The sequence below is a fragment of the Zonotrichia albicollis genome, chromosome 28 (genome assembly GCF_047830755.1).
Source record: "Zonotrichia albicollis isolate bZonAlb1 chromosome 28, bZonAlb1.hap1, whole genome shotgun sequence".
Lineage (NCBI taxonomy): Eukaryota > Metazoa > Chordata > Aves > Passeriformes > Passerellidae > Zonotrichia > Zonotrichia albicollis.
The window spans coordinates 3,272,985-3,296,840 of record NC_133846.1 but is presented as its reverse complement, the minus strand read 5'-3'; the positions used below and the strand labels follow the sequence as shown (position 1 = coordinate 3,296,840).

The 23,856-nt window shown below is 50.5% G+C and overlaps 1 protein-coding gene across 1 annotated transcript in view; it reads left to right on the top strand.

The window, feature by feature from the left end:
* Positions 1 to 23,856, top strand: part of MAPKAPK2 (MAPK activated protein kinase 2) — a 43,514-nt gene extending 19,658 nt beyond the window's left edge. Inside the window, exons 2-10 of the mRNA XM_074528063.1 lie at positions 14,777 to 14,916; positions 17,492 to 17,556; positions 19,078 to 19,157; positions 20,428 to 20,554; positions 21,782 to 21,857; positions 21,974 to 22,098; positions 22,382 to 22,467; positions 22,857 to 22,937; positions 23,619 to 23,856. Of these exons, the coding sequence (XP_074384164.1) occupies positions 14,777 to 14,916; positions 17,492 to 17,556; positions 19,078 to 19,157; positions 20,428 to 20,554; positions 21,782 to 21,857; positions 21,974 to 22,098; positions 22,382 to 22,467; positions 22,857 to 22,937; positions 23,619 to 23,762 (924 nt within the window). The 3' untranslated portion in view covers positions 23,763 to 23,856. The remainder of the gene's footprint in view (positions 1 to 14,776; positions 14,917 to 17,491; positions 17,557 to 19,077; positions 19,158 to 20,427; positions 20,555 to 21,781; positions 21,858 to 21,973; positions 22,099 to 22,381; positions 22,468 to 22,856; positions 22,938 to 23,618) is intronic.

Genomic DNA, 23,856 nt, shown 5'->3' with positions numbered 1-23,856 from the left:
CAACACCTATCACCTATGTTAGACAGTGCACTTCTATTGTAAATATAACATATTTATAATTACTTTCCAATACCCGTCAGCTATGTTAGACAGTGAGCTTCTGTTCTACATATAACATATTTACAATTACTTTCAAACAAATATCACCTATGTTAGACAGTGAGCTTCTATTCTACATATAACATATTTACAATTACTTTCTAATAAATATCACCTATGTTAGACAGTGCACTTCTACTCCAAACCAATCCCAAAGTGCCAACATCACTGCAGAAAATGGAGAACAAGAAGAAGGAGAAGAAAGGCTGGACACACCCAAGTTCCTCCATCTTGTCTCCAAAACCCCCATACCAAAAATCCCAAAATCTACAATTTCACCCTGTGATCACTTTGTTATTACACCATTCAAACCTGTGTGACTTTCAGGTCCTGATACAAAGCTGGTAATTTGCTCCAGGGGTCAAAATCAAATCCCCAGGTGCTCTGGGCTGTGCCAGGGTCTGTGAGCCCCCTGACGGGGTCCTGGTAACTCTGGACACCCAGAGGGATGCACTGAGTTCTGACAAAAATCTGTGTTGAAAGGCCTCAGGCAGGATCCCCGTGCTGGGGGTTGGGTGGCAGCCTCAGTTCTGTCCTGCCCATGGGCTGAACCCTGAGAAATTTCATTTTTGGGCAGAGTTCAAGCCCAGGAGCTGCTGGGAAGCTGTGAGAGCTGTGGGGCTGCTGCTGGCAGGGCCTCATGGCTGCTGTGCTCGCAGGCGTGGTGGGTCTGGGCCTCTCCCCAAAATCACTGAAACCTTCGGGGAATGGGTGGACACATCCAAAAATAAAAGCAGTTCTGGGATGTAGGTGTGGAGCATCCAGAGCTGTCCCTGGGTGTCACAGACATCTTTTATGGAAAATCCTTTCCTTAGGATTTTTTCTTCCTGAGAAGCTGAGAGGCCTCAGGAACAAAATGTAACCAATGGTTATCTGCTGCTGTGGAATGCAACAGGGGGATCTGTGATTGGTCTCATGGGGTTGTTTCTAATTAATGGCCAATCACAGTCAGCTGGCTCAGACTCTCTGTCCGAGACACAAACCTTTGTTATCCTTCTTTCCTATTCTATTCTTAGCCAGCCTTCTGAAGAAATCCTTTCTTCTATTCTTTTAGTACAGTTTTAATGTAATATATATCATAAAATAATAAATCAAGCCTTCTGAAACATGGAGTCAGATCCTCATCTCTCCCCTCATCCAAAAACCCCTGTGAGCACGGTCACAAGTGGGATCAGAGGCAGCAGGAAGGTCAGGCAGGGTTGTCCCCAGGGCTGGTGGGACCAGAACCCAGAGAGATGCTCTGGAGTCCCTCTGACATGAGGGGAAGCCCCTGGCTGTGGGTACAGGGAGGCAGCACCGTGCAGTGCTGGTGATAAGGGGTTTTTTAGAAGCACAAAGGCCATAGGTCAGCCCTGAGTTAATGGTTTACATCAGTGTTTACTTCAGTGTTAATCACACCTGCAAATAACAACCACTTCCTATCATAAACGCACATGTGTGCTTTTCCCTTCGTGCTGCTGGCAGCTCTGATAGCAAATCTGGCAAGGAGAGGAGGGGCTGACCCCAGCCCTCAGCCCTGCAGAGGGGGAAGGTGAAGGTGTTGAGTGTGGCTGGGAACATCTGTGCCCTTCCCGTGGCTCCTTATTTCCCTTTCACTGTGTGCTGTGTGAATGGAAGGCCCTGGCAGAGGCAGAAGGGGATCAGGGGTTTGGTTTGCAGATCTGAGCATCCCTGCCCAGATTGTGTCCATTCATGGCTGGGATCAGGGGTTTGGTTTGCAGATCGCTGCCCAGAATGGCTCCAGTCAGAGCTGGGATCAGGGTTTGGTTTGCAGATCTGAGCACCCCTGCCCAGATTGGCTTCATCCATGACTGGGATCAGGGTTTGGTTTGCAGATCTGAGCATCCCTGCCCAGAATGGCTCCATCCATGGCTGGGCTGTGGCTCCTTCTGGCCCCAAGGCAATGGGTCCCTTCCCTGCCCAAGCCCAGTGCTGGCTCCTGGTGGGCAGTATCATCTGGGATGTCTTTAGACAGGGATGGGAAGGTGAAGGTGTTGAGTGTGGCTGGGAACATCTCTGCCCTTCCTTTGGCTCCTTATTTCCCTTTCACTGTGTGCTGTGTGAATGGAAGGCCCTGCAGAGCTGTGTGGGATCAGGGGTTTAATTTGCAGATCTGAGCATCCCTGCCCAGATTGGCTTCATCCATGGCTGGGATCAGGGGTTTGGTTTGCAGATCCCTGCCCAGAATGGCTCCAGTCAGAGCTGGGATCAGGGGTTTGGTTTGCAGATCCCTGCCCAGACTGGCTCCATCCATGGCTGGGATCAGGGTTTTGGTTTGCAGATCTGACCATCCCTGCCCAGATTGGCTTCATTCATGGCTGGGATCAGGGATTTGGTTTGCAGATCCCTGCCCAGAATGGCTCCATCCATGGCTGGGATCAGTGGTTTAATTTGCAGATCTGAGCATCCCTGCCCAGATTGGCTCCATCCATGGCTGGGATCAGGGGTTTGGTTTGCAGATCCCTGCCCAGATTGGCTTCATTCAGAGCTGGGATCAGGGGTTTGGTTTGCAGATCTGAGCATCCCTGCCCAGACTGGGTCCATCCATGGCTGGGATCAGGGGTTTGGTTTGCAGATCCCTGCCCAGAATGGCTCCATCCATGGCTGGGCTGTGGCTCCTTCTGGCCCCAAGGCAGTGGTGTCCCTTCCCTGCTCAAGCCCAGGTGGGCAGTGACATCTGGGATGTCTTTAGACAGGAATGGGAAGGTGAAGGTGTTGAGTGTGGCTGGGAACATCTCTGCCCTTCCCTTGGCTCCTTATTTCCCTTTCAGTGTGTGCTGTGTGGATGGAAGGCCCTGGCAGAGGCAGAAAGGGATCAGGTGTTGGTTTGCAGGTCTGAGCATCCCTGCCCAGATTGGCTCCATTCAGAGCTGGGATCAGGGATTTGGTTTGCAGATCCCTGCCCGGATTGGCTCCATCCATGGCTGGGATCAGGGGTTTGGTTTGCAGATCCCTGCCCAGAATGGCTCCAGTCAGAGCTGGGATCAGGGGTTGGTTTGCAGATCCCTGCCCGGATTGGGTCGATTCATGGCTGGGATCAGGGGTTTGGTTTGCAGATCCCTGCCCAGATTGGCTCCATTCAGAGCTGGGATCAGGGTTTGGTTTGCAGATCCCTGCCCAGAATGGCTCCATCCATGGCTGGGCTGTGGCTCCTTCTGGCCCCAAGGCAGTGGGTCCCTTCTCTGCTCAAGCCCAGGCGGGCAGTGACATCTGGGATGTCTTTAGACAGGAATGGGAAGGTGAAGGTGTTGAGTGTGGCTGAGAACATCTGTGCCCTTCCCGTGGCTCCTTATTTCCCTTTCAGTGTGTGCTGTGTGAATGGAAGGCCCTGCAGAGCTGTGTGGGATCAGGGTTTGGTTTGCAGATCCCTGCCCAGAATGGCTCCATCCATGGCTGGGATCAGGGGTTTGGTTTGCAGATCCCTGCCCAGATTGGCTCCATCCATGGCTGGGATCAGGGGTTTGGTTTGCAGATCTGAGCATCCCTGCCCAGATTGGCTCCATCCATGGCTGGGCTGTGGCTCCTTCCGGCCCCAAGGCAATGGGTCCCTTCTCTGCTCAAGCCCAGGCGGGCAGTGACATCTGGGATGTCTTTAGACAGGGCTGGAGCATTTTGGCTGTCATGACCCCGTTTGTCCCTGTGGGGCTCCCGGGAGGTCCTGGCAGGGTGGTGGCTCTGTCACTCCAGGCAGATGTGGCACAGCAGGACGTGGCACCTCGTGGCTGTGGCTCGTGCCTGGGCTGCTGCTGCTCCTCACCCAGAGCCTCCTGCAGGGATGAGCAGGGGGTGAGTCAGCCAAACCCAGCCCTGGCTGCTGCTGGGGGCTGGAAGGAAGAGGAGGCTCCCAAAACAAAAACATAGGAACTGAATAGGCCCCTAATTTTGTTTTTCTCAGAGAAATGAAGCCAACACTCTTTATTTGTCTCCTTTAAACACCAGCCCCAGCCTGTTGCTGGCTGTGAGTCAGCGGGGATGCTTCGTGCTGCTGCCTCATTGCCATTTACCTGCTCTGACTTTTCCCTGGGAGTTTTACAGCCCCTTCCCACCCACCTCCATCTCCTCCCTCCAGCCTCATCCCCTCATCCCCATTCAGTGACCCCTTGCTCTGCCTTGAGCCCAGCCTTGGTAACACCAACAGGGGGGAAATTTCCCCTCTGGTATTTTTGGAAGTTTGTGCACTGCCCCAAAGCCTCTGCCACGCTGACACCCTTCCCTCAGCATCCAGGGTGCTGCTCCTGGATCCCCACTTGGACATTTCATCTCCAGGAACATTTCTGCTGCTGGGAAATGGGCTCTGCAGTACACGGGGGGCACGGGCCCCTGGCAGGTGGCTCTCATTTAAACCCAGGCCTCTCTTCTGCTGCCCTCCTTTGTGTGCCTCGAGAGGCTTTTGTTGCTGCCTGAAAAGGCTGAATGGCTGCTGCATCTGTCACCAAGGGACAGAAATGCTCAGCAGATGCCCCGGGCAGGGGGGGCTCTGGGGTGGGGGGTCCTGAGCATCGCCCACCGGGCAGGGACCCCACAAACAGGGGAGCACAGGGGCTTGTGCAATGCTGGGGGGTGAGAGAGGCTCCTTGCGAAAGCAGCGTGTGTGTAAGAGCTGCCTGTGTGTGTGTAAGAGCTGCCTCTGTGTGTGTGTGTGTGTGTGTGTGTGTGTAAGAGCTGCCTCTGTGTGTGTAAGAGCTGCCTCTGTGTGTGTGTGTGTGTAAGAGCTGCCTGTGTGTGTAAGAGCTGCCTCTGTGTGTATGTGTAAGAGCTGCCTCTGTGTGTGTCAGAGCTGCCTGTGTGTGTAAGAGCTGGCTCTGTGTGTGTGTAAGAGCTGCCTGTGTGTGTGTGTAAGAGCTGCCTGTGTGTGTAAGAGCTGCCTGTGTGTAAGAGCTGCCTCTGTGTGTGTGTGTGTGTGTGTGTGTGTAAGAGCTGCCTGTGTGTGTAAGAGCTGCCTCTGTGTGTGTGTAAGCACTGCCTCTGTGTATGTGTAAGAGCTGCCTGTGTGTGTAAGAGCTGCCTCTGTGTGTGTGTGTAAGAGCTGCCTCTGTGTGTGTGTGTGTATAAGAGCTGCCTCTGTGTGTAAGAACTGCCTCTGTGTGTGTAAGAGCTGCCTGTGAGTGTGTAAGAGCTGCCTGTGTGTGTCAGAGCTGCCTCTGTGTGTGTGTGTGTAAGAGCTGCCTCTGTGTGTGTGAGCACTGCCTCTGTGTGTGTGTAAGAGCTGCCTGTGTGTGTCAGAGCTGCCTCTGTGTGTGTGTGTGTGTGTGTGTGTAAGAGCTGCCTCTGTGTGTGTCAGAGCTGCCTGTGTGTGTAAAAGCTGCCTCTGAGTGTGTGTGTAAGAGCTGCCTCTGAGTGTGTGTGTAAAAGCTGCCTTTGTGTGTGTAACAGCTGCCTGTGTGTGTAAGAGCTGGCTCTGTGTGTGTGTAAGAGCTGGCTCTGTGTGTGTAAGAGCTGCCTTTGTGTGTGTAAGAGCTGCCTCTGTGTGTGTGTGTGTGTAAGAGCTGCCTCTGTGTGTGTCAGAGCTGCCTGTGTGTGTCAGAGCTGCCTCTGTGTGTGTGTGTGTAAGAGCTGCCTCTGTGTGTGTAAGAGCTGCCTTTGTGTGTGTAACAGCTGCCTGTGTGTGTAAGAGCTGGCTCTGTGTGTGTGTAAGAGCTGCCTTTGTGTGTGTAAGAGCTGCCTCTGTGTGTGTGTGTGTGTGTAAGAGCTGCTTCTGTGTGTGTCAGAGCTGCCTGTGTGTGTAAGAGCTGCCTCTGTGTGTGTGTAAGCACTGCCTGTGTGTGTGTGTAAGAGCTGCCTCTGTGTGTGTAACAGCTGCCTGTGTGTGTAAGAGCTGCCTCTGTGTGTGTGTGTGTGTAAGAGCTGCTTCTGTGTGTGTCAGAGCTGCCTGTGTAAGAGCTGCCTGTGTGTGTAAGAGCTGCCTCTGTGTGTGTGTGTAAGAGCTGTGTGTGTGTGTAAGAGCTGCTTCTGTGTGTCTGTGTGTCTGTCAGCTCACCTCTGCTCAGCCTTGCTTGCCTCTCCTGTCTTGTTTCCAATCTAAACAATTCTCTCTCTCTGGGATCCTTTCTCCAGCCTTTCCATTCTCCCCGAGGCGGGAGAGCCTGGAGGATGGAGCTGATGGTGAGAGGAGAGCCTGGAGGATGGAGCCGATTGTGCTCCTCTGGGTCGTTTCCTCAGTATCCACCCAGCTGTGGTGGCACTGCCCCATCCCTCTGTGCTGGGGAAGATGAAACAGGAAAGCCTTATAAATATGATTGTCTGGCAAAAGATTTTGAGAGTATGGAAACTATAAGGGAGAATGAAATGAAAGCAAGCTTTGAGATACCTCAGTTACTGAACAACTGGAAAACAATGGTGTGGCCAGCTGAAGGTGGAACAACACCCTCTGCTTGCAGACAGGCCCAAGGGTCAGAGCAGACCCTACAGCTTGGCAGAAGGGGCCCAAAGAGGAGATTTTAGGGTTTAAAATGTAACACAGTATGGTAATGTAATGATTCTTATAGGCTGTATGGAAATGCTGTAGGATTTGTATCTTCTACTAGATTGGTTAGTGAGAATCAGAATATTCAACACAGAAGAAGATTTATGTATTGTAATGGGAACCTCACTCTCTTACTCTCTTATCCTCTCTTTTACTCTCTCATCCTCTTTACCACTCTCTTGCCTTCTCTCTCTTTACCTCTCTCTTTACTTCTCTCAGTCCTGCTCCAGCTGTGTTTGGCAGCTCCCAGCAGGGCCCTGCACCCAGGCCCTTTGCAATAATCCCCAAGTTCCAAGCCCAGAAGAAGATTTATTGTATTGTAATAGGAACTTTGCTCTCTTACCCTTTTTGCCTGGGCTGGCAGGACCGGGCACGCTGTGAGCAGGATGCTGCTGGACCCTCCTCCGGACACGTCACCTCTGCTCTCTGGCTTTCCCCAGGCAAAACAAACGTGAGGATGAGGCTTTCACCTCTTCTGTTGGGGTTCAGACTCTTTCTGTGGCTCTTTGGGTGTGGGCAGAGCAGAAATGAAGCCCAGCTTGGGAAAGTCCCATCAGCAGGGCAGCAGGGCAGGTTGTGGTGGGTGGAAGCAGCGGGGATAGGGTTAAGGTAGAGATTTATGTAAGAACCACGATGATGTGGGGGAGGCTTCCTGAGCTGCACCTTTAATTGTTACTGCCTTGTGGTTCAACCATGAATTTCCCTCTGTTTGGTAACACAATTCCTCCCGGGGGCTCTGGGGCTCGTGATTTTATTTCTCTTTTGTAGCTCATAAACAGCAAAAGCGGAACCGAGCTTTGCTGCTTCCGTGTCCTTGTGCTGCCCTCTCCCTCCCAGCCCTGTCTGGCAGGGACTGGGGTGGCTTTGGGCTCATTACCTGTGAGTTCCCAAAATATTCTGGCATTACAAGCTCAGCTCAATGCAGGGAGAGGTGGGAACAGCCTGTGCAGAGCTTCCAGCCCTACAAATGTGTGAAGCAGCTGACGCCAGTTGGCAGCGAGTTTGCAGGGGAAGATTAGAAGAGGAAAATCCTTTGAAGAGAAACCCTTTTGCTTTATTAGGAAAAAATGCTCCTTGCCCTGTGCTAGCAGGGTCAGGGGAATCCAAAGGCTGTGTGTGTGTGATCCAGGCTGGGGGAAGCTCTGCTTTGCTTCCCTGCTGATAATTTGGGGGATGACAGCCTGCCTCTCTTCGCTGTAGGTTTATTCTTACTGCAACTCCCAAAGAGTTTCTTTTAACCCCTGTGCTGCAGACAGGTCTTAAGGGGGGCTCCTGGGGGTGGTTTGGGGCTGCCCCTGCTGGAGGGGTGGGTGCTGTTCTGCTGAGGACTGAGGAAATCAGGTGGGATCAAAATACACACAAAAATAAAACCACCCTGCCTGCAAGAGCAGCTGGAGAGCCCGGGGTGAGCATGGGGCAGTGCTGGAAAATGGACAGCTCAGCACACGCCCCAGTGGGAGCCTGATCCTCACTTTCCATGGAAATTGCCCGTGGGAGGTGAGTTTTCCCTCTTGCCCATCTGAGTGTGCTTGGCTCACTGAGGGGCAGCAGCGTTTGGGGCTGGGGTGGCACCGACACCGAGGAGGGACAGCGGGACAGGAGGGACAATGGGACAGGAGGGACAATGGGACAGTGTCCTCAGCGACCTCCGGCCGTGCCTGGGGAGGAGGGAGCTTCCTTTTCCAACCTGTCTGTTGTGACTCATGGAGCATCATCCCGGGAGGGGGCGGCGAGACTGAATCAGTGGTGCCTGAGGACACGCTGGGAGAGGGAACGTGAGCGTGGGCAGCTGCAGCCCCTTCCTTCCTTCCTTCCTTCCTTCCTTCCTTCCTTCCTTCCTTCCTTCCTTCCTTCCTTCCTTCCTTCCTTCCTTCCTTCCTTCCTTCCTTCCTTCCTTCCTTCCTTCCTTCCTTCCTTCCTTCCTTCCTTCCTCCCTCCCTCCCTCCTTCCCTTCCCTTCCCTTCCCTTCCCTTCCCTTCCCTTCCCTTCCCTTCCCTTCCCTTCCCTTCCCTTCCCTTCCCTTCCCTTCCCTTCCCTTCCCTTCCCTTCCCTTCCCTTCCCTTCCCTTCCCTTCCCTTCCCTTCCCTTCCCTTCCCTTCCCTTCCCTTCCCTTCCCTTCCCTTCCCTTCCCTTCCCTTCCCTTCCCTTCCCTTCCCTTCCCTTCCCTTCCCTTCCCTTCCCTTCCCTTCCCTTCCCTTCCCTTCCCTTCCCTTCCCTTCCCTTCCCTTCCCTTCCCTTTCTTTCCTTCCTTCTTCCCTTCCCTTCCCCCTGTGCTATGCTTGGAGCTGAAGCTGATTTTTGAAGGCTGGATTTGAGTTTGGGTTTGCTCAGGGAATGCTGTTCTCCTACAGAAGCCCTGATGAGCTGTTGTGTTTTCAGGATCTCCTTCCAGGGTTTGTTTTTCCAATGTGGGAAGAGCCCAGAGGTGCTGCTGGAGCTCGTGAGGAGCCTTTGGTCCTGAGCACATCAGGCTGGGCTGTGCCATCCTCTGATGGATGGCAGCACTGTGGGAGCCCTAATGAAGCTAATGAGGTGTTTAGAGGAACACAGAGCTAATTTCTCTGGCAGCATGGAAAGGCTCCTGGGGGAGCAGGGCTGAGCCAAGGCTCAGGATGGCAGCAAACGCTGCCTGCCCAAATCTCCGAGGTGTCAGACTGCTGGGAGGGGAGCTGGAATGAGGCTGAAAGCTGAATTTCCTCCCGAATTGCCAGCAGCAGGCTGGAGTGGCTCTGTCCCTGCTCTCCCTCCTTTCCTGCAGGGAGGTGCCCTGGGGACAGGGATGGGATGGGACAGAGCTGTCCCCTGCCATGCTGAGGGGACACCACGGTGCTCTGGGATGATGAGCTGGTGTCTGGACATGTGCAGTGTGTTGGGAAGGGTGGAAGTTTGACAAGGTCTCACAGATATGTGTGCTTGGCAGAAAGATTTTTAACTGTAGAGTCTGATGAAGAAATAGAGATGGAAGCAGGTTTTGATAGAGAAGAAAAGAATTGCTGAGCCAGTTTTACTGGATAACCAAGAAGGCAAAAGGTGTGTTGGTTAGAAGGGGTTTTTATGACTTAGAGCAAAGGATAAACCCACCCCAAACAAGAAGATGTTTTTACCAAGCAGAAAGATAGCACAGGCAAACAAATCAGCAAATGTGGCAAGTAGAAAAAAGGTCTCAGGATTTTCTACTGCAAGAAAACTGAAAAACAACTTCTAGCTTAAACTGTAATGTACTGACTTTGAGTGACTGGAGAAGAGTAACATGAATATGGTAATGATAGTAGTTAGGGTGGGCTATAGATAAAAGTTAAGGTATAGATTGTGTGAAAAACGCCAATCACTTTTTTTTTAAATTTTAAAAGTTTAATAGTAATAAAATGGTTATAAAAACAGTAATACAATTAGGTAATAATAATTTGGACAATTTGAATTAGGACAATGTGAGACAACAAATACAAAGAGTTGTGGACAGTCCAGGTACCTTTTTCTGGGCAAAATAAGCCTGAAAAAGGACCCACGTTAACAGAGGATTAACCCTTAAAAGCAACAGCCTGTTGCATATTCATACACCCCATCCATGGTGCATAAATTCCATTCAAACACAGGATTCTGTCTGGGCAGTGTCAACTTCTTCCTCTGAATCCTGACAGCGCCTCTGAGGTTGGAAGAAGTTCATTCTCCTGATAAAGAGAGCAATAAATTCTTTTTCTCTGAAAGATTCAGGTGACCTGTGGCTGCTATCTCACTGTGAGTCCTTTCTTTAAAAAAAATATCCTACATAGCACAGTTTCTATTTTAACAATTTTTACAACCTAAAACTATATTTAACACGCTACTTAAGAGAATTGACACAGCATCACTTTCTAACACAACACATATAATATTCATTTGAATATTTGCAAAAAGCCAATCATAAAATACATGCATTTTTCACAGATTGGTTCTACTGTATTAAGATGCTGAGCAAAGAAAAGTATATAATGCAATGTAACTAAAAGAAAAGTATTTAATGCATTTGTAACCAAAACCAAAGGGTCTCCAGGCCTGCCTGCAGCTGGAGCTGACAGCTGTGGGCACAGCTCTGTCACCCACAACCCTGGGCTGCTGTGACATCTTGGATGAAATAAACTGAATTTTGGAGAGCCCCTGGAGTCCTGCATCCCTCATTTCAGCTTTTACAGCACTGGCTGCAGATGTGAACACCTGGAGCACCCAACAAGGGGATGCAGCTCTGATTCCTGCCCGGGTTTGCTCAGAGTTGGTGGCAGAGCTTCCTCTGCAGCCAGCGCTGCCCTTGTGCCCTGCCCGGGGACACTTGTGTAACACAGGGATCCGGTTACTGCCCTCCTCTCCAGCAGGAGCAGGCAGGAAATGCAGCGTTTTCTGTCTGAAATAATGCAGAGTTGGATCTCCGAGGAGCCCTTCTTTGGAAGTGTGAAAAATGCCAATCACTTGTTTGTAAAATTTTAAAAGTTTAATAGTAATATATAAATATATAATAGCAATATAAAAATATATAATAGTATAATAGTAATATATAAATATATAATAGCAATATAAAAATATACAATAGTACAATATAAATATAATAGTAATACACAAAAATATAAATATAAATATAAATATAAATATAAATATAAATATAAATATAAATATAAATATAATAGCAATATATTAATATAAATATAATAGTAATATATAAAATATAACTATAATAGTAATATATATAAAAATAATAATGCAATTAGAGTAATAAAAATTTGGACAATTTGAATTAGGACAATATGAGGCAATAGAAACAAAGAGTTATGGACAGTCCAGGTACCTTTTTCTGGGCAGCACAAAAGGACCCACGCTAACAGAGGATTAACCCTTTAAAGCAACAGCCTTTTGCATATTCATACACCCCATCCATGATGCATAAATTCCATTCAAACACAGGATTCTGTCTGGGCAGTGTCAGCTTCTTCCTCTGAATCCTGGCGGTGTCATCCTGGATTTATCCAACATCACAGCAGAAGATGGAGGCCAAGAAGAAGAAGGAGAAAGGCTGGACACACCCAGTTCCCTCCATCTTGCCTCCTGAACCCCCATTCTAGAAACCCCAAAATCTACTTTTTTTCACATGGTGATAAATTCATTATTATTCTACTTAAACTGTTGTGGCTTGCAGATCTTCATCTAAGGTTGGTAATTTGCTCCATGGGTCATAACCAAACCCAGAGGTGTTTTGGGCTCTGTGCCAGGGTCTCTGAGCCCCCTGGCAGGGGTTTTGGTCATTCTGGACAGCCAGAGGGATGTGCTGGGTTCCCACATGCCATGGCTTGCCTGTTGGATTCTGCTCTTTTCTGACCCACAGATGGGGCAACTGAGAGGTGTTTTAAAAACTTTTATTCCATTTTCATTCTCATGTGAAGAGTGAGACAATGCACCCTTCATATACAATTCACACCATCTCAATCAGAAGCCAACTGTTCTTAATTGCAATACATAATAAGTGTTGCTTGGCTTATCAGGTTTCTTAATATCATAAAATATACTGAGAGTTCATTGAAATCATAGAGGAAATATTCTTAATATCATAAAATACACTGAGAGTTCATTGAAATCATAGAGGAAATATGCTTGCCTGTTGGATTATGCTCTTTTCTGACCCAGAGATGGGGCAGCTGAGAGGTGTTTTAAAAACTTTTATTCCATTTTCATTCTCATGTGAAGAGTGAGACAATACAGGTGTTACAATTCACACCATCTCAATCAGAAGCCAACTATTTCCCAATTACAACACACGATAACTGTTGCTTGGCCTATCAAATTTCTTAGTATCATAAAATATACTGAGAGTTCATTGAAATCATAGAGGAAATATTCTTAGTATCATAAAATATACTGAGAGTTCATTGAAATCATAGAGGAAATATTCTTAATATCGTAAAATATACTGAGAGTTCATTAAAATCACAGAGGAAACTTTCTTACAACTTGATAGTTAGGTCATAGGAGTCAAATCTACTTTTCAATCCCTCCTGCAGCAGCAGTGGGGAGTGCATGTGGCCTTCAGCTCCCCCTCACCCTGCTGCCACCAGGAACATTTCCTAAATTAACCAAACCATTGCCTTAATGAGGCCTAATCTGCTCCTCTGGAGGCCTCTCCATGCCCTGTCCATGCAGAGCCAGCAGGGGATGGAGGGAGCAGCTGGGTCACAGCTGGGTGTGCTGAGAGCACCAGGGCAGCTCTTTGCTCCCAGAGCTTGTCTGGGTACAAAAACAAACGTCAGGGCTGTGCTGGGGCAGGTAATGGAGGCTGCTGCTGCCTCCTGCTTCGTTAGAAATCCAATTAACCTCCTAGAAAAGCACTCAGAGTGACCTCTAGAAACGGGATGTATTTTGCTGTACCTCTGCTGTTTGTCTTGTGCAGAATGATGTTAACTAGCTGCTTCCTGCTGCTCCATTTTCCTGCAGCATAATTACAAATTGTTTTGTTTTTCTCTTTTCTCTTCAGCTTCCTGGCTCCCCATGCCAAGGCTCTTCAGAGTGGGGCTGCAAAAAATAGCCAGGCTTTTCTCAGTCCCCTCTGCATGGCTCCTCAGGGGCTGGTGTTACTCTTGCTTATGGTTTTGCCTAATGCAGGATGCAATTTTTAGGGTAATTAAGCAATAGAGGAGGAAGGAGAGGGTGTCCAACCTCCTGCCCTGTCTTCCTTTGCCCCAAGGCTGTTGGTGTGAGCAATTTCAAGTTGTGCAAAGGTTGGCTTTGCACAGAGCTTCTGGTGGTTTGGTGCCAACAGTCTCCCACAGGTTCCCACAAGTTTCCTCTGCCTGGGGAAGCAGGAGAGGAGGTGGCAGAGGGTGACCAGAGCCTGGGGTGGTGTTTTGGGTGAATGGCTGAAGGGAGAGGTGTGACCAGAGCCTGGGATGGTGTTTTGGGTGGCTGGATGAAGGGAGAGGTGTGACCAGAGCCTGGGATGGTGTTTTGGGTGGGTGGGTGGAAGGAGAGGTGTGACCACAGCCATGGATGGTGTTTTGGGTGGCTGGATGAAGGGAGAGGTGTGACCACAGCCATGGATGGTGTTTTGGGTGAATGGCTGAAGGGAGAGGTGTGACCAGAGCCTGGGATGGTGTTTTGGGTGAATGGCTGAAGGGAGAGGTGTGACCACAGCCCTGGATGGTGTTTTGGGTGGCTGACTGAAGGGCACATCCTCTCTGTGCCTTTCCCCATGGCAAAGGATGCCTGCTGCTCTGGGCAGGGTTACTCTGCCAGGGCAGCACCATCAGTGAGTGTTCCATCTGGAAACGGGCACTGTGTGGATTTTGGGAGTTAATCCTTGTTCCTGTGAGATCCCCTTGCACTGAGAACCACCTTGATCCTGCAGAGCATCCCAGGGCTGATGCTCCTCTGCTCCTGGGGAGAGCTCAGAAGGGTAAAATGACTTTTCTGCCTGAATCTTGGTAAAATGACCAAAGCTGCTGTTTCCTGCAGGGTGGGGGTGTGTGTCCACATCCCCCTGCTCAGTCTGCTCCAAGGGACAGAGCTGCTCCAGAGGCTGAGCCCGGCCCCAAAACTGCTGGAGACAGGAAGGAAAATGAGCTGGGCTCAAGATAGACACGTTTGTTGTTCTATATTTAGGAACACAATAATTAAGGCTGGCTGTTTATCCTGACAAACATCATAACTAATAGGCTGTGGCAGACAAACAAATCCTTCCTGCACCTGGGAACTCTGAGTTGTCTCTGGGAAGGGCAGGGCAGGGGGTTCATTAAAGAGCTGTAATTTAGGGAACATCTGGATATTTGCTTTGTCCCTTCCCCAGGCATGGGTGCTGGTGGGCTCTGAATTTGTGGTGAGGGAGCTTTTGTGGATGGCTGGGAAATGATGGTGGACAGCACAGCAAGGGTGAGGCTGAGGATGCTCGGTGGCACCCAGGGGTGCAGTGATGGAGGTGTCAGCGTGCAGAATGGCTCCTGAATGCAGTAGATCTCGCTGGTGGGGCACTGGGAGGTGGCAGGGAGCCCGAATAAGCTTTTATGAACCTTGGCAGGAAGGGCAAGCCGAGGGCAAACGGCTTCTCAGAGTTCCCACTAGATGGGGATGGAGGCATTGTCAGAGCGCTCCGTGCGCCCTCAGGGAGCACCCGGTGCTCGTCCCCGTGTCACGGAGCCACCCGGGGGTCACGACCCTGCTGCCCGGGGGTGTCTCGGGGCTCACAGCATGTCCCTTCTCCCGCAGATGCTGCAGGACTGCCCCAAGGCCCGCAGGGAGGTGGAGCTGCACTGGCGAGCGTCGCAGTGCGCGCACATCGTGCGCATCATGGACGTCTACGAGAACCTCTACCAGGGGAGGAAGTGTCTGCTCATCGTCATGGAGTGGTGAGAGCCCGGCCCGTGGGCACTGCAGGGTGCTGGGGGGCTGCCAGAGGGGGGTGGGCACTTTCCAGCCCTGGAGATGCCAGGGGGATGGCACGGTGGTGTTGGAGGGATGGGGACAGCCAGGGCTGCTGGCTCTGAGTCATCCTGAAAATGCTCAGCTCAAGACCTGTGGTTCTCACAGGTGGGTCATAACCAAACTGCCTTTGGCCACCAAAAGCTGGGGGAGGTTCCTGGCAGGTTCCTGGCAGGCTGTGGTGGGGCAGTGCCCGAGCTGGCAGCGCTGGTGCCGCCCTGGCACCGCCTGCAGCAGCAGCAGCAGCAGCAGCAGCTCTGCTTTGGGTAGGAGCTTGGTATCAACCTGGGGACGAGGAGGAGGGATGAAGGGGAAAGTATTGAAACCACATCCCAACCGCAGCTGTGATTTGATGCAGCTTCCTTGCCAAAACCTCTCCCCTGGCAAGCTGGCAGATCGCCCAGGGGGGCAGCGGGTGCAGGAGCGGTGCCAGGGCACGTGGCACAGCACCCCCAGAGCAGCTCCTGCGGCGAAACAGGCACTGAGAACCACCCTGGCACTCTGGGCAGCCAGGGATGGGCAAGGGGAGGCAGTGGGGAGAGAAAGAAAGAATGGCTGAGGGGTAGGAGGAGAGTCCCCAGGATTGTCTGTGTGAGCAAGGGGTGCTGTGGAGTAACTTCCATTGCAAGGCAGGTTTTGATTTTCAGCAGGAGCAGGCTCTGGATCCCTCCTGACAGGCTCTGGATCCCTTCTGACAGGCTCTGGATCCATCCTGACTGCTCTAGATCCATGTTTTGATGTTCTGGATCCCTCCTGACAAGCTCTGGATCCGTCCTGACTGCTCTAGATCCATGTTGTGAGGCTCTGGATCCCTCCTGACAGGCTCTAGATCCATGTTCTGAGACTCTGGATCCCTTCTGAAAGGTTCTGGATCCGCCCTGACAGGCTCTGGATCCCTCCTGACTGCACTAGATCCATGTTGTGAGGCTCTGGATCCCTCCTGACAGGCTCTAGATCCATGTTCTGAGACTCTGGATCCCTTCTGAAAGGTTCTGGATCCGTCCTGATTGCTCTGGATCCCTCCTGACTGACCTAGATCCATGTTTTGAGGCTCTGGATCCCTCCTGACTGCTCTGGATTCATACTCTCAGGCTCTGGATCCATCCTGACAGGCTCTGGATCCCTCTTGACTGCTCTGGATCCATCCTGACAGGCTCTGAACCCCTCCTGACTTCTCTCTATCCTTCTCTCTATCCCTCCTGACTGCTCTGGATCCCTCCTGACTGCTCTGGATCCCTCCTTCCTGGCTCTGGATCCATCCTGCCAGGCTCTGTGCAGCACAGGGTCCCAGGGGCTGCAGGCTATTGCTGCCGCAGATGTCACTGAATGTCAGAGAGATGCTATCAGCGCTGAGAAAGCCAAACTGTTCCTGCTTCAGGCAGATAAGGCAGGGCCAGGAAGTGCCATTATCCCTGCTCTCAGGGAGAATTCTCCCACACCTCAGTCCTGAGCTCTGTGGGAGCTGCATTTCCCCTGAGGGTACCTGGGGAGGGAACCTGCCAGTGGTTCTCCAGCACCTCCATGGGACCTGGCCGTGCTGCAGGGGGGTCCAGCCTCTGTGCCCCAGCTTGGGGAGCTCTTTGTGACACTGCTGGTGCCTCACCCTGAGCTTTGCTCAGCACTTCTGTGCTGGGTCATGGTGCTGCTGAGGCAGTTGGCTCGTGAGCAAAAGAAGGCCACGTGTGCTGGGAGTGCTCTCACCAATTTCAAGCCACATTTGCTGCCTTTACTGTAAATGTGTTTTTGTGGCTGCTGGGGCGGCCACGCCCGCCCAGCTCTGAGCCTCTGCCCTGCTCCTTTCGGGAAGGAGGAGGCTCTGAAGTGCCCCAAAACATCACCCAAGGTCTTGGATGGAGAAGGGGATTGATTCCTGCTCAGCAGCAGAGAGTTTGGTGGGATGGAGCAACTGTCATGGATATATTTTGTGAAAAATCCTTTTGCTAGGATTTTTTCTTCTGAGAAGCTGAGAGGCCTCAGAAATTAAATGTAAACAATGGTTATCTGCTGCTGTGGAATGCAACAGGTGCATCTGTGATTGGTCTCATGTGGTTGTTTTTAATTACTGGCCAATCACAGTCCAGCTGTCTTGGACTCTCTGGTCAGTCACAAGATTTTATCATCGTTCTTTTCTATTCCTTGCTAGCCTTCTGATGAAATCCTTTCTTCTATTCTTTTAGTGTAGTTTTAATATATGATTTTATATAATATATATTTTAATATAATATACAACTTTATATAACATATAATTTATATAATTATATATAATTTATATTTAATATAATATATAATTTTATATAATATATTTTACATAAATATACAATTATATATTTATATATTTTATATAATATACTTTAATATAATATATAATTTTATAAGGTATATATAATAAAATAATAAATCAGCCTTCTGAAACATGGAGTCAAGATTCTCATCTCTTCCCATGTGGAAGTTGCCTACAAATTCAACAAGCCAAGGTGTGTAACAGCATCTCCTCTCTTGCAGCTTGGATGGTGGGGAGCTCTTCAGCCGCATCCAGGACAGGGGAGACCAGGCCTTCACAGAACGGGGTATGAGCCCACACCCTGCTGGCCTTTCATCCCCTCAGTTTAACACCCTTGGTCTCTCAGTCCCCTCCATCCCCTCAGTGTAACGCCCTGGCCTTTCATCCCCTCCATCCCCTCAGTGCAACACCCTGGCCTTTCATCCCCTCAGTGTAACACCCTGGCCTTTCATCCCCTCCATCCCCTCAGTGTAAAACCCTGGCCTCTCACTCCCCTCCATCATCCCCTCAGTGTTACTCCCTGGCCTTTGAGTCCTCTCCATCCCCTCAGTGTAACACCCTGGCCTTTCATCCCCTCCATCCCCTCAAGTGTAACACCCTGCTGGCCCTTCAGTCACCTCCATCCCCTCAGTCCCCTCTATCCCCTCAGTGTTACTCCCTGGCCTTTGAGTCCTCTCCATCCCCTCAGTGTAACACCCTGCTGGCCTTTCAGTCCCCTCCATCCCCTCAGTGTAACACCCTGCTGGCCCTTCAGTCACCTCTATCCCCTCAGTCCCCTCTATCCCCTCAGTGTAACACCCTGGCCTTTGAGTTCCCTCTATCCCCTCAGTGAACACCATGGTTTTTCAGTCCCCTCCATCCCCTCAGTGTAACACCCTGCTGGCCTTTGAGTGCCCTCCATCCCCTCAGTGTAACACCCTGGCCTTTCACCCCCTCCATCCCCTCAGTCCCCTCCATCCCCTCAGTGTTACTCCCTGGCCTTTCAGTCCCCTCCATCCCCTCAGTGCCCTCCATCCCCTCAGTGTAACACCCTGGCCTTTCATCCCCTCCATCCCCTCAGTGTAACACCCTGCTGGCCCTTCAGTCACCTCCATCCCCTCAGTCCCCTCCATCCCCTCAGTCCCTTCCATCCCCTCAGTGTTACTCCCTGGCCTTTCAGTCCCCTCCATCCCCTCAGTGTTACTCCCTGGCCCTTCAGTGCCCTCCATCCCCTCAGACACTCTTCTGGATCCCCAGCAGAGTTCTGCACTCAGAGAATGAGGGATATGGGTGCAAGGGGCCTTGCTTTTCATGTTTGCCTGAGAATAGGGTTAGGGGGTATTTTCTCAGCTGCTCCCACACTCCTGTCAGAAACACCCACCTCCCTCAAAAAGTTAAGTCCATGGGAACTTAGTAAGACCATGTGGATCTCATAGATCTCACCCCCTCTACTCCTCTGGCCTGGAAAAGCAGCCACACAACCCAGACTCTGAGCCCATTGCCCCCTTGACTTCCCATCCTAAGGGGAAACCTTTCCCAGCTGCATTCCTTGCTGCTTGGGTGTCCTGAACAGTGCAAGCCCCTCCTTGGTGTTAGGGCCAAGGGCTGGGCTCTGCCCCATCCCTTCCCCTGGAGTTTCTGGGAGCTGCAGGCTCCTTTCCCAGGGATGGGGAGTGGCACAGACTCCATGGACAGGGGGACTGCAAGCAGAGCAAACCCCTTTGACCTCAGCCAGGTTCTTTGGCTGCTGGTTTGTAGAGCTCTTCAGGGAACAGTGCCCTTTTTAACTTGCTTCTGAAGGCTTCTGTTGGTTTCTTTGCTGCTTCAGAGGCTTCGGAGATCATGAAGAGCATTGGGGAAGCCATCCAGTACCTGCACTCGATCAACATCGCGCACCGGGACGTGAAGGTACCACCCTGAGCCCCCCTGGCAGTGCCAGGGCCCAGGCCTGCTGCTCCATGAGGCATTCACGTCCTCTGAACAGAGATAATAATTCTCTCTCCCAGGATTTTTCCTGGGGAAGGCAGTGAGAAAGCTCAGAGGAAAACAATTCTTATCTCTGCTTGCTGCTCCTGTTGTTTAGCACGTGTGGAATGTGTTATGGGGATTGTTGACTGAAGAACATGGTTATTTAGACTGATTGATTAGAAAAAATAACTGTTTAGACTGATTGATTAGAAAAAAGCTGTGTTGTGACTGTCTGGAGACAGCCATGGGTTTTTCTGTAGCATTTCTTTAGTGTAGTATCTTTTTAGTGTAGTGTGAAAAACGCCAATCACTTGTTTTTAGAATGTTAAAAGTTTGATAGTAATAAAATGGTTATAAAAATAGTAATATAATTCGAGTAATAAAAATTTGGACAATTAGGATTTAGTTCAATATGAGACAATAAGAACAAAGAGTTATGGACACTCTGGGTACCTCTTTCTTTTACCTTTTCTGTCTGAATCTTGGTAAAATGGCCAAACCTGCTGTTTCCTGCAGGGTGGGGTTGTGTTTCCACATCCCCCTGCTCACTCTGCTCCCAGGGGCAGAGCTGCTCCAGAGGTTTTATCTACCAGCAGCCCCACAGCTTGTTTGTAAAGACAAATCCACTGTTCCTCTCAATCCCATATCCCTGATTTCCTGCTTATGACCCAAGGTGGGTCCAAGAGGACCGGTGTCACAGACATCTTTTATGAAAAATCCTTTCCTTAGGACTTTTTCTCCTGAGAAGCTGAGAGGACTCAGGAACAAAATGTAAACAATGGTTATCTGCTGCTGTGGAATGCAACAGGTGCATCTGGGATTGGTCTCATGTTGGTTGTTTCTAATTAATGGCCAATCACAGTCAGCTGAGAAAGTCCGAGACAGAAGCTTTTGTTATCATTCCTTCTTTTTCTATTCTTGGCTAGCCTTCTGATGAAATCCTTTCTTCCATTCTCTTAGTATAGTTTTAATATAATATATATAATAAAATAATAACTCAGCCTTCTGAAACATGGAGTCAGATCCTCATCTCTTCCCTCATCCTCAGACCCCTGTGAACACAGTCACAGACCGGGTTCAACAGCAGAGCTCAGCACTAAGCTAAAGCACAGGCCTAAATCCTGGATACCTCAGGAGGAATATTCCCCAGGAAAGCTGTGTTGGGGTCACCCTCATGGATGGCTCACTCCTTGTCCCTGTGTGTTCCCAGCCAGAGAACCTCCTGTACACCTCCAAGCGGCCCAACGCCGTGCTGAAACTCACCGACTTCGGCTTCGCCAAGGAAACCACCACGCACAACTCGCTGGCCACGCCCTGCTACACACCCTACTACGTGGGTGAGTGGAGGAAAATCAGGGGTAGGAGGGTGGGGATGGATGGAGATGAGAGATCTCTGCAACCAGGGCTTGGAATTCGGGGTTTATTGCAAAGGGCCTGGGTGCAGGGCCCTGCTGGGAGCTGCCAGCTGCAACTCGGAGCAGGCCCCAAAGAGGAGAGAGGTGAAGAGAGAGCTGAAGAGAAAGAAGGCAAGAGCTTGCTAAAGAGGATGAGAGAGCAGGGTTCCCGTTACAATACAATAAATCTTCTTCTGGTCTTGTAAATTGTGGTTTATTGCAAAGGGTTTGGGTGTAGGGCCTTGCTGGGAGCTGCCAGCCACAGCTCAGAGCAGGCCCCAAGGAGGGAGAGAGAGGTAAAGAGAATGAGAGAGAGAGAGAGGATGAGAGGATAAGAGTGTAAGAAAGAGAGCGAGGTTCCCATTACAGGACAATAAATCTTCTTCTGGTCTTGTAAATTGTGGTTTATTGCAAAGGGTTTGGGTGCAGGGCCCTGCTGGGAGCTGCCAGCCACAGCTGGAGCAGGGCCCAGAGAAGTAAAGAGAGAGAAGACAAAAGTGAGGTAAAAAGGATGAGAGAGTAAAAGAGAGGATAAGACAGTAAGAGAGTGAGGTTCCCATTCCAATACCATAAATCTTCTGTGCTGAATATTCTAATCTCACTAACCAATCTAGTACAACATACAAATCCTACAGCATTTCCATACAGCCTGTAAGAATCATTACATTACCACACTGTGTTACATTTTAAACCCTAAACTCTCCTCTTTGGGCCCCTTCTGCCAAGCTGTAGGGTCTGCTCTGACCCTTGGGCCTGTCTGCAAGCAGAGGGTGTTGTTCCATCAAAAGGGAATTACCTTCAGCTGGCCATGCCATTGTTTTCCAGTTGTTCAGTAACTGAGGGCTCTCAAAGCTTGCTTTCATTTCATTCTCGCTTATAGTTTCCATATTCTCAAAATCTTTTGCCAGACAATCATATTTATAAGGCTTTCCTGTTTCATTTTCCCCAACAGGTGAGTGCCTGGGGGCTGGCCTTGGGGTTGGTGTAGGAATGTGCCCCCTGTTAAAAGTGACAAAACCATCTTTTGTCCCCTGGAGCCTGCAGCAGAGAGCTGGGGGCTTCTCCATGCAGAGCTTCCCACAATGGCTCTTGGTGTGTCCATTGGGGTGTCAAAGCCCTCTCACTCACTTCTTACACTTGGATTTAGGATTTTCTTTCTGTTTTTACCAGCTCCAGAAGTGCTGGGCCCAGAGAAGTACGATAAGTCCTGTGACATGTGGTCCCTGGGTGTCATCATGTATATTCTGTAAGTCTGAGAGCTCCTCTCCCTCTGCAGTGCTCACCTCCTGCTCCTGCACTGCCTTGTGCCCCTGGGGAGGTTTTTGGGGTGCCACACTGAGTCTGTTCCCCCTCCTGGTGCAGGCTGTGTGGGTACCCCCCCTTCTACTCCAACCACGGCCTGGCCATCTCTCCTGGCATGAAGAAGAGGATCCGGATGGGCCAGTACGAGTTCCCCAACCCCGAGTGGTCCGAGGTGTCAGAGGAAGGTAAACGTGATCCCTGTGGGGCCTGTGCCCAGGCTGAGGTCTCCTTTGGAGGGCTGGGAGCAGCTCAGAGCCCTGGCTGTGGCAGGAGCCACCTCTCAGCACCTGCACCTTTTGCTGAAGGGTTTGTGCAGGGTCAGGTGTGTGGCACAGGGGAGGGCACACAGGAGGGCACACAGGAGGGCACACAGGAGGGCACACAGGAGGGCACTCGGGGGTTTGGGGGCTGGGGCTGGAGCCCCCCAGGAGCTGCTGCAGGCCCCTGACCCTGCCCCAACCCCTGCAGTGAAGCAGCTGATCCGAAACCTGCTGAAGACAGACCCGACCCAGCGCATGACGATAACGGAGTTCATGAACCACCCCTGGATCATGGTGAGATGGGATCATGGGATGGGATCATGGGATCCATTGGATGGGATGGGATCCATGGGATGGGATGGGATGGGATGGGATGGGATGGGATGGGATGGGATGGGATGGGATGGGATGATGGGATGGGATGGGATCAATGGGATGAGATCCATGGGATGGGATCCATGGGATGGGATGGGATGGGATAGCATGGCATGGCATGGCATGGCATGGCATGGCATGGCATGGCATGGCATGGGATCCATGGGATGGGATGGGATCCATGGCATGGCATGGCATGGGATCCATGGGATGGGATGGGATCCATGGGATGGGATGGGATCCATGGGATGGGTTAATGGGATGGTATGGGATCCATCCCAGCTCACGCTCCTCCCCTCTCCTGGCAGCAATCCATGCAGGTGCCCCAAACCCCGCTGCACACCAGCCGTGTGCTGAAGGAGGAGAAGGACCTGTGGGAGGATGTGAAGGTAAAATCTCTCTCTGACCCTGTCTGCAAAGCTCTGCACCCCTCTGTCATGTGGGGAATGTCCTCTCCTGGGTACTGCAGACCAGGCTCGTTCACTGTCCCTAAAAGTGTTCAGAACTGCATAAATGAGGCACTTGGGACATGATGTAGTGGTGGAGTGGCTGTGTTGGGTGAACATCTTTTATGAAAATCCTTTCCTTAGGATTTTTCCTCCTGAGAAGCTGGAGGCCTCATGAACAAAATGTAAACAATGGTTATCTGCTGCTGTGGAATGCAACAGGTGCATCTGGGATTGGTCCATGTTGGTTGTTTCTAATTAATGGCCAATCACAGTGAGCTGGCTCAGACTCTGTCCGAGACAGAAGCTTTGTTATCATTCCTTCTTTTTCTATTCTTAGCCAGCCTTCTGATTAAATCCTTTCTTCTGTTTTTTTAGTATAGTTTTAATATAATATATATCATAAAATAATAAATCAAACCTTCTGAAACACGGAGTCAGATCCTCATCTCTTCCCTCATCCAACAGCCCCAGTGAACTCTGTCACCATCCTGCTCATTTTATGCCTTCTAAGGTAGCTCAGCTGTTTGGGTGTGAAATAGATCTCCAAAAGCTCAGAGACCTGGCTTGAGGAGACCATAATTCACCCTGGAGGGCTTTGCTGATGTCTCTGTGTGCCCACAGGAGGAGATGACCAGTGCCCTGGCCACCATGAGAGTGGACTACGAACAAATCAAGATCAAGAAAATCGAGGATTCCTCGAACCCTCTGCTGATGAAGAGGAGGAAGAAAGCCAACCCCCCCGAGCCCACCACGCTGCCCCACTGAGGGCCCTGCCCACCAGCCCTCCAGAAAGCAATAACTATAAATATATATATATATATATATATTTTTTAAGGAAAAAAAAAGACAAAAAGAAACA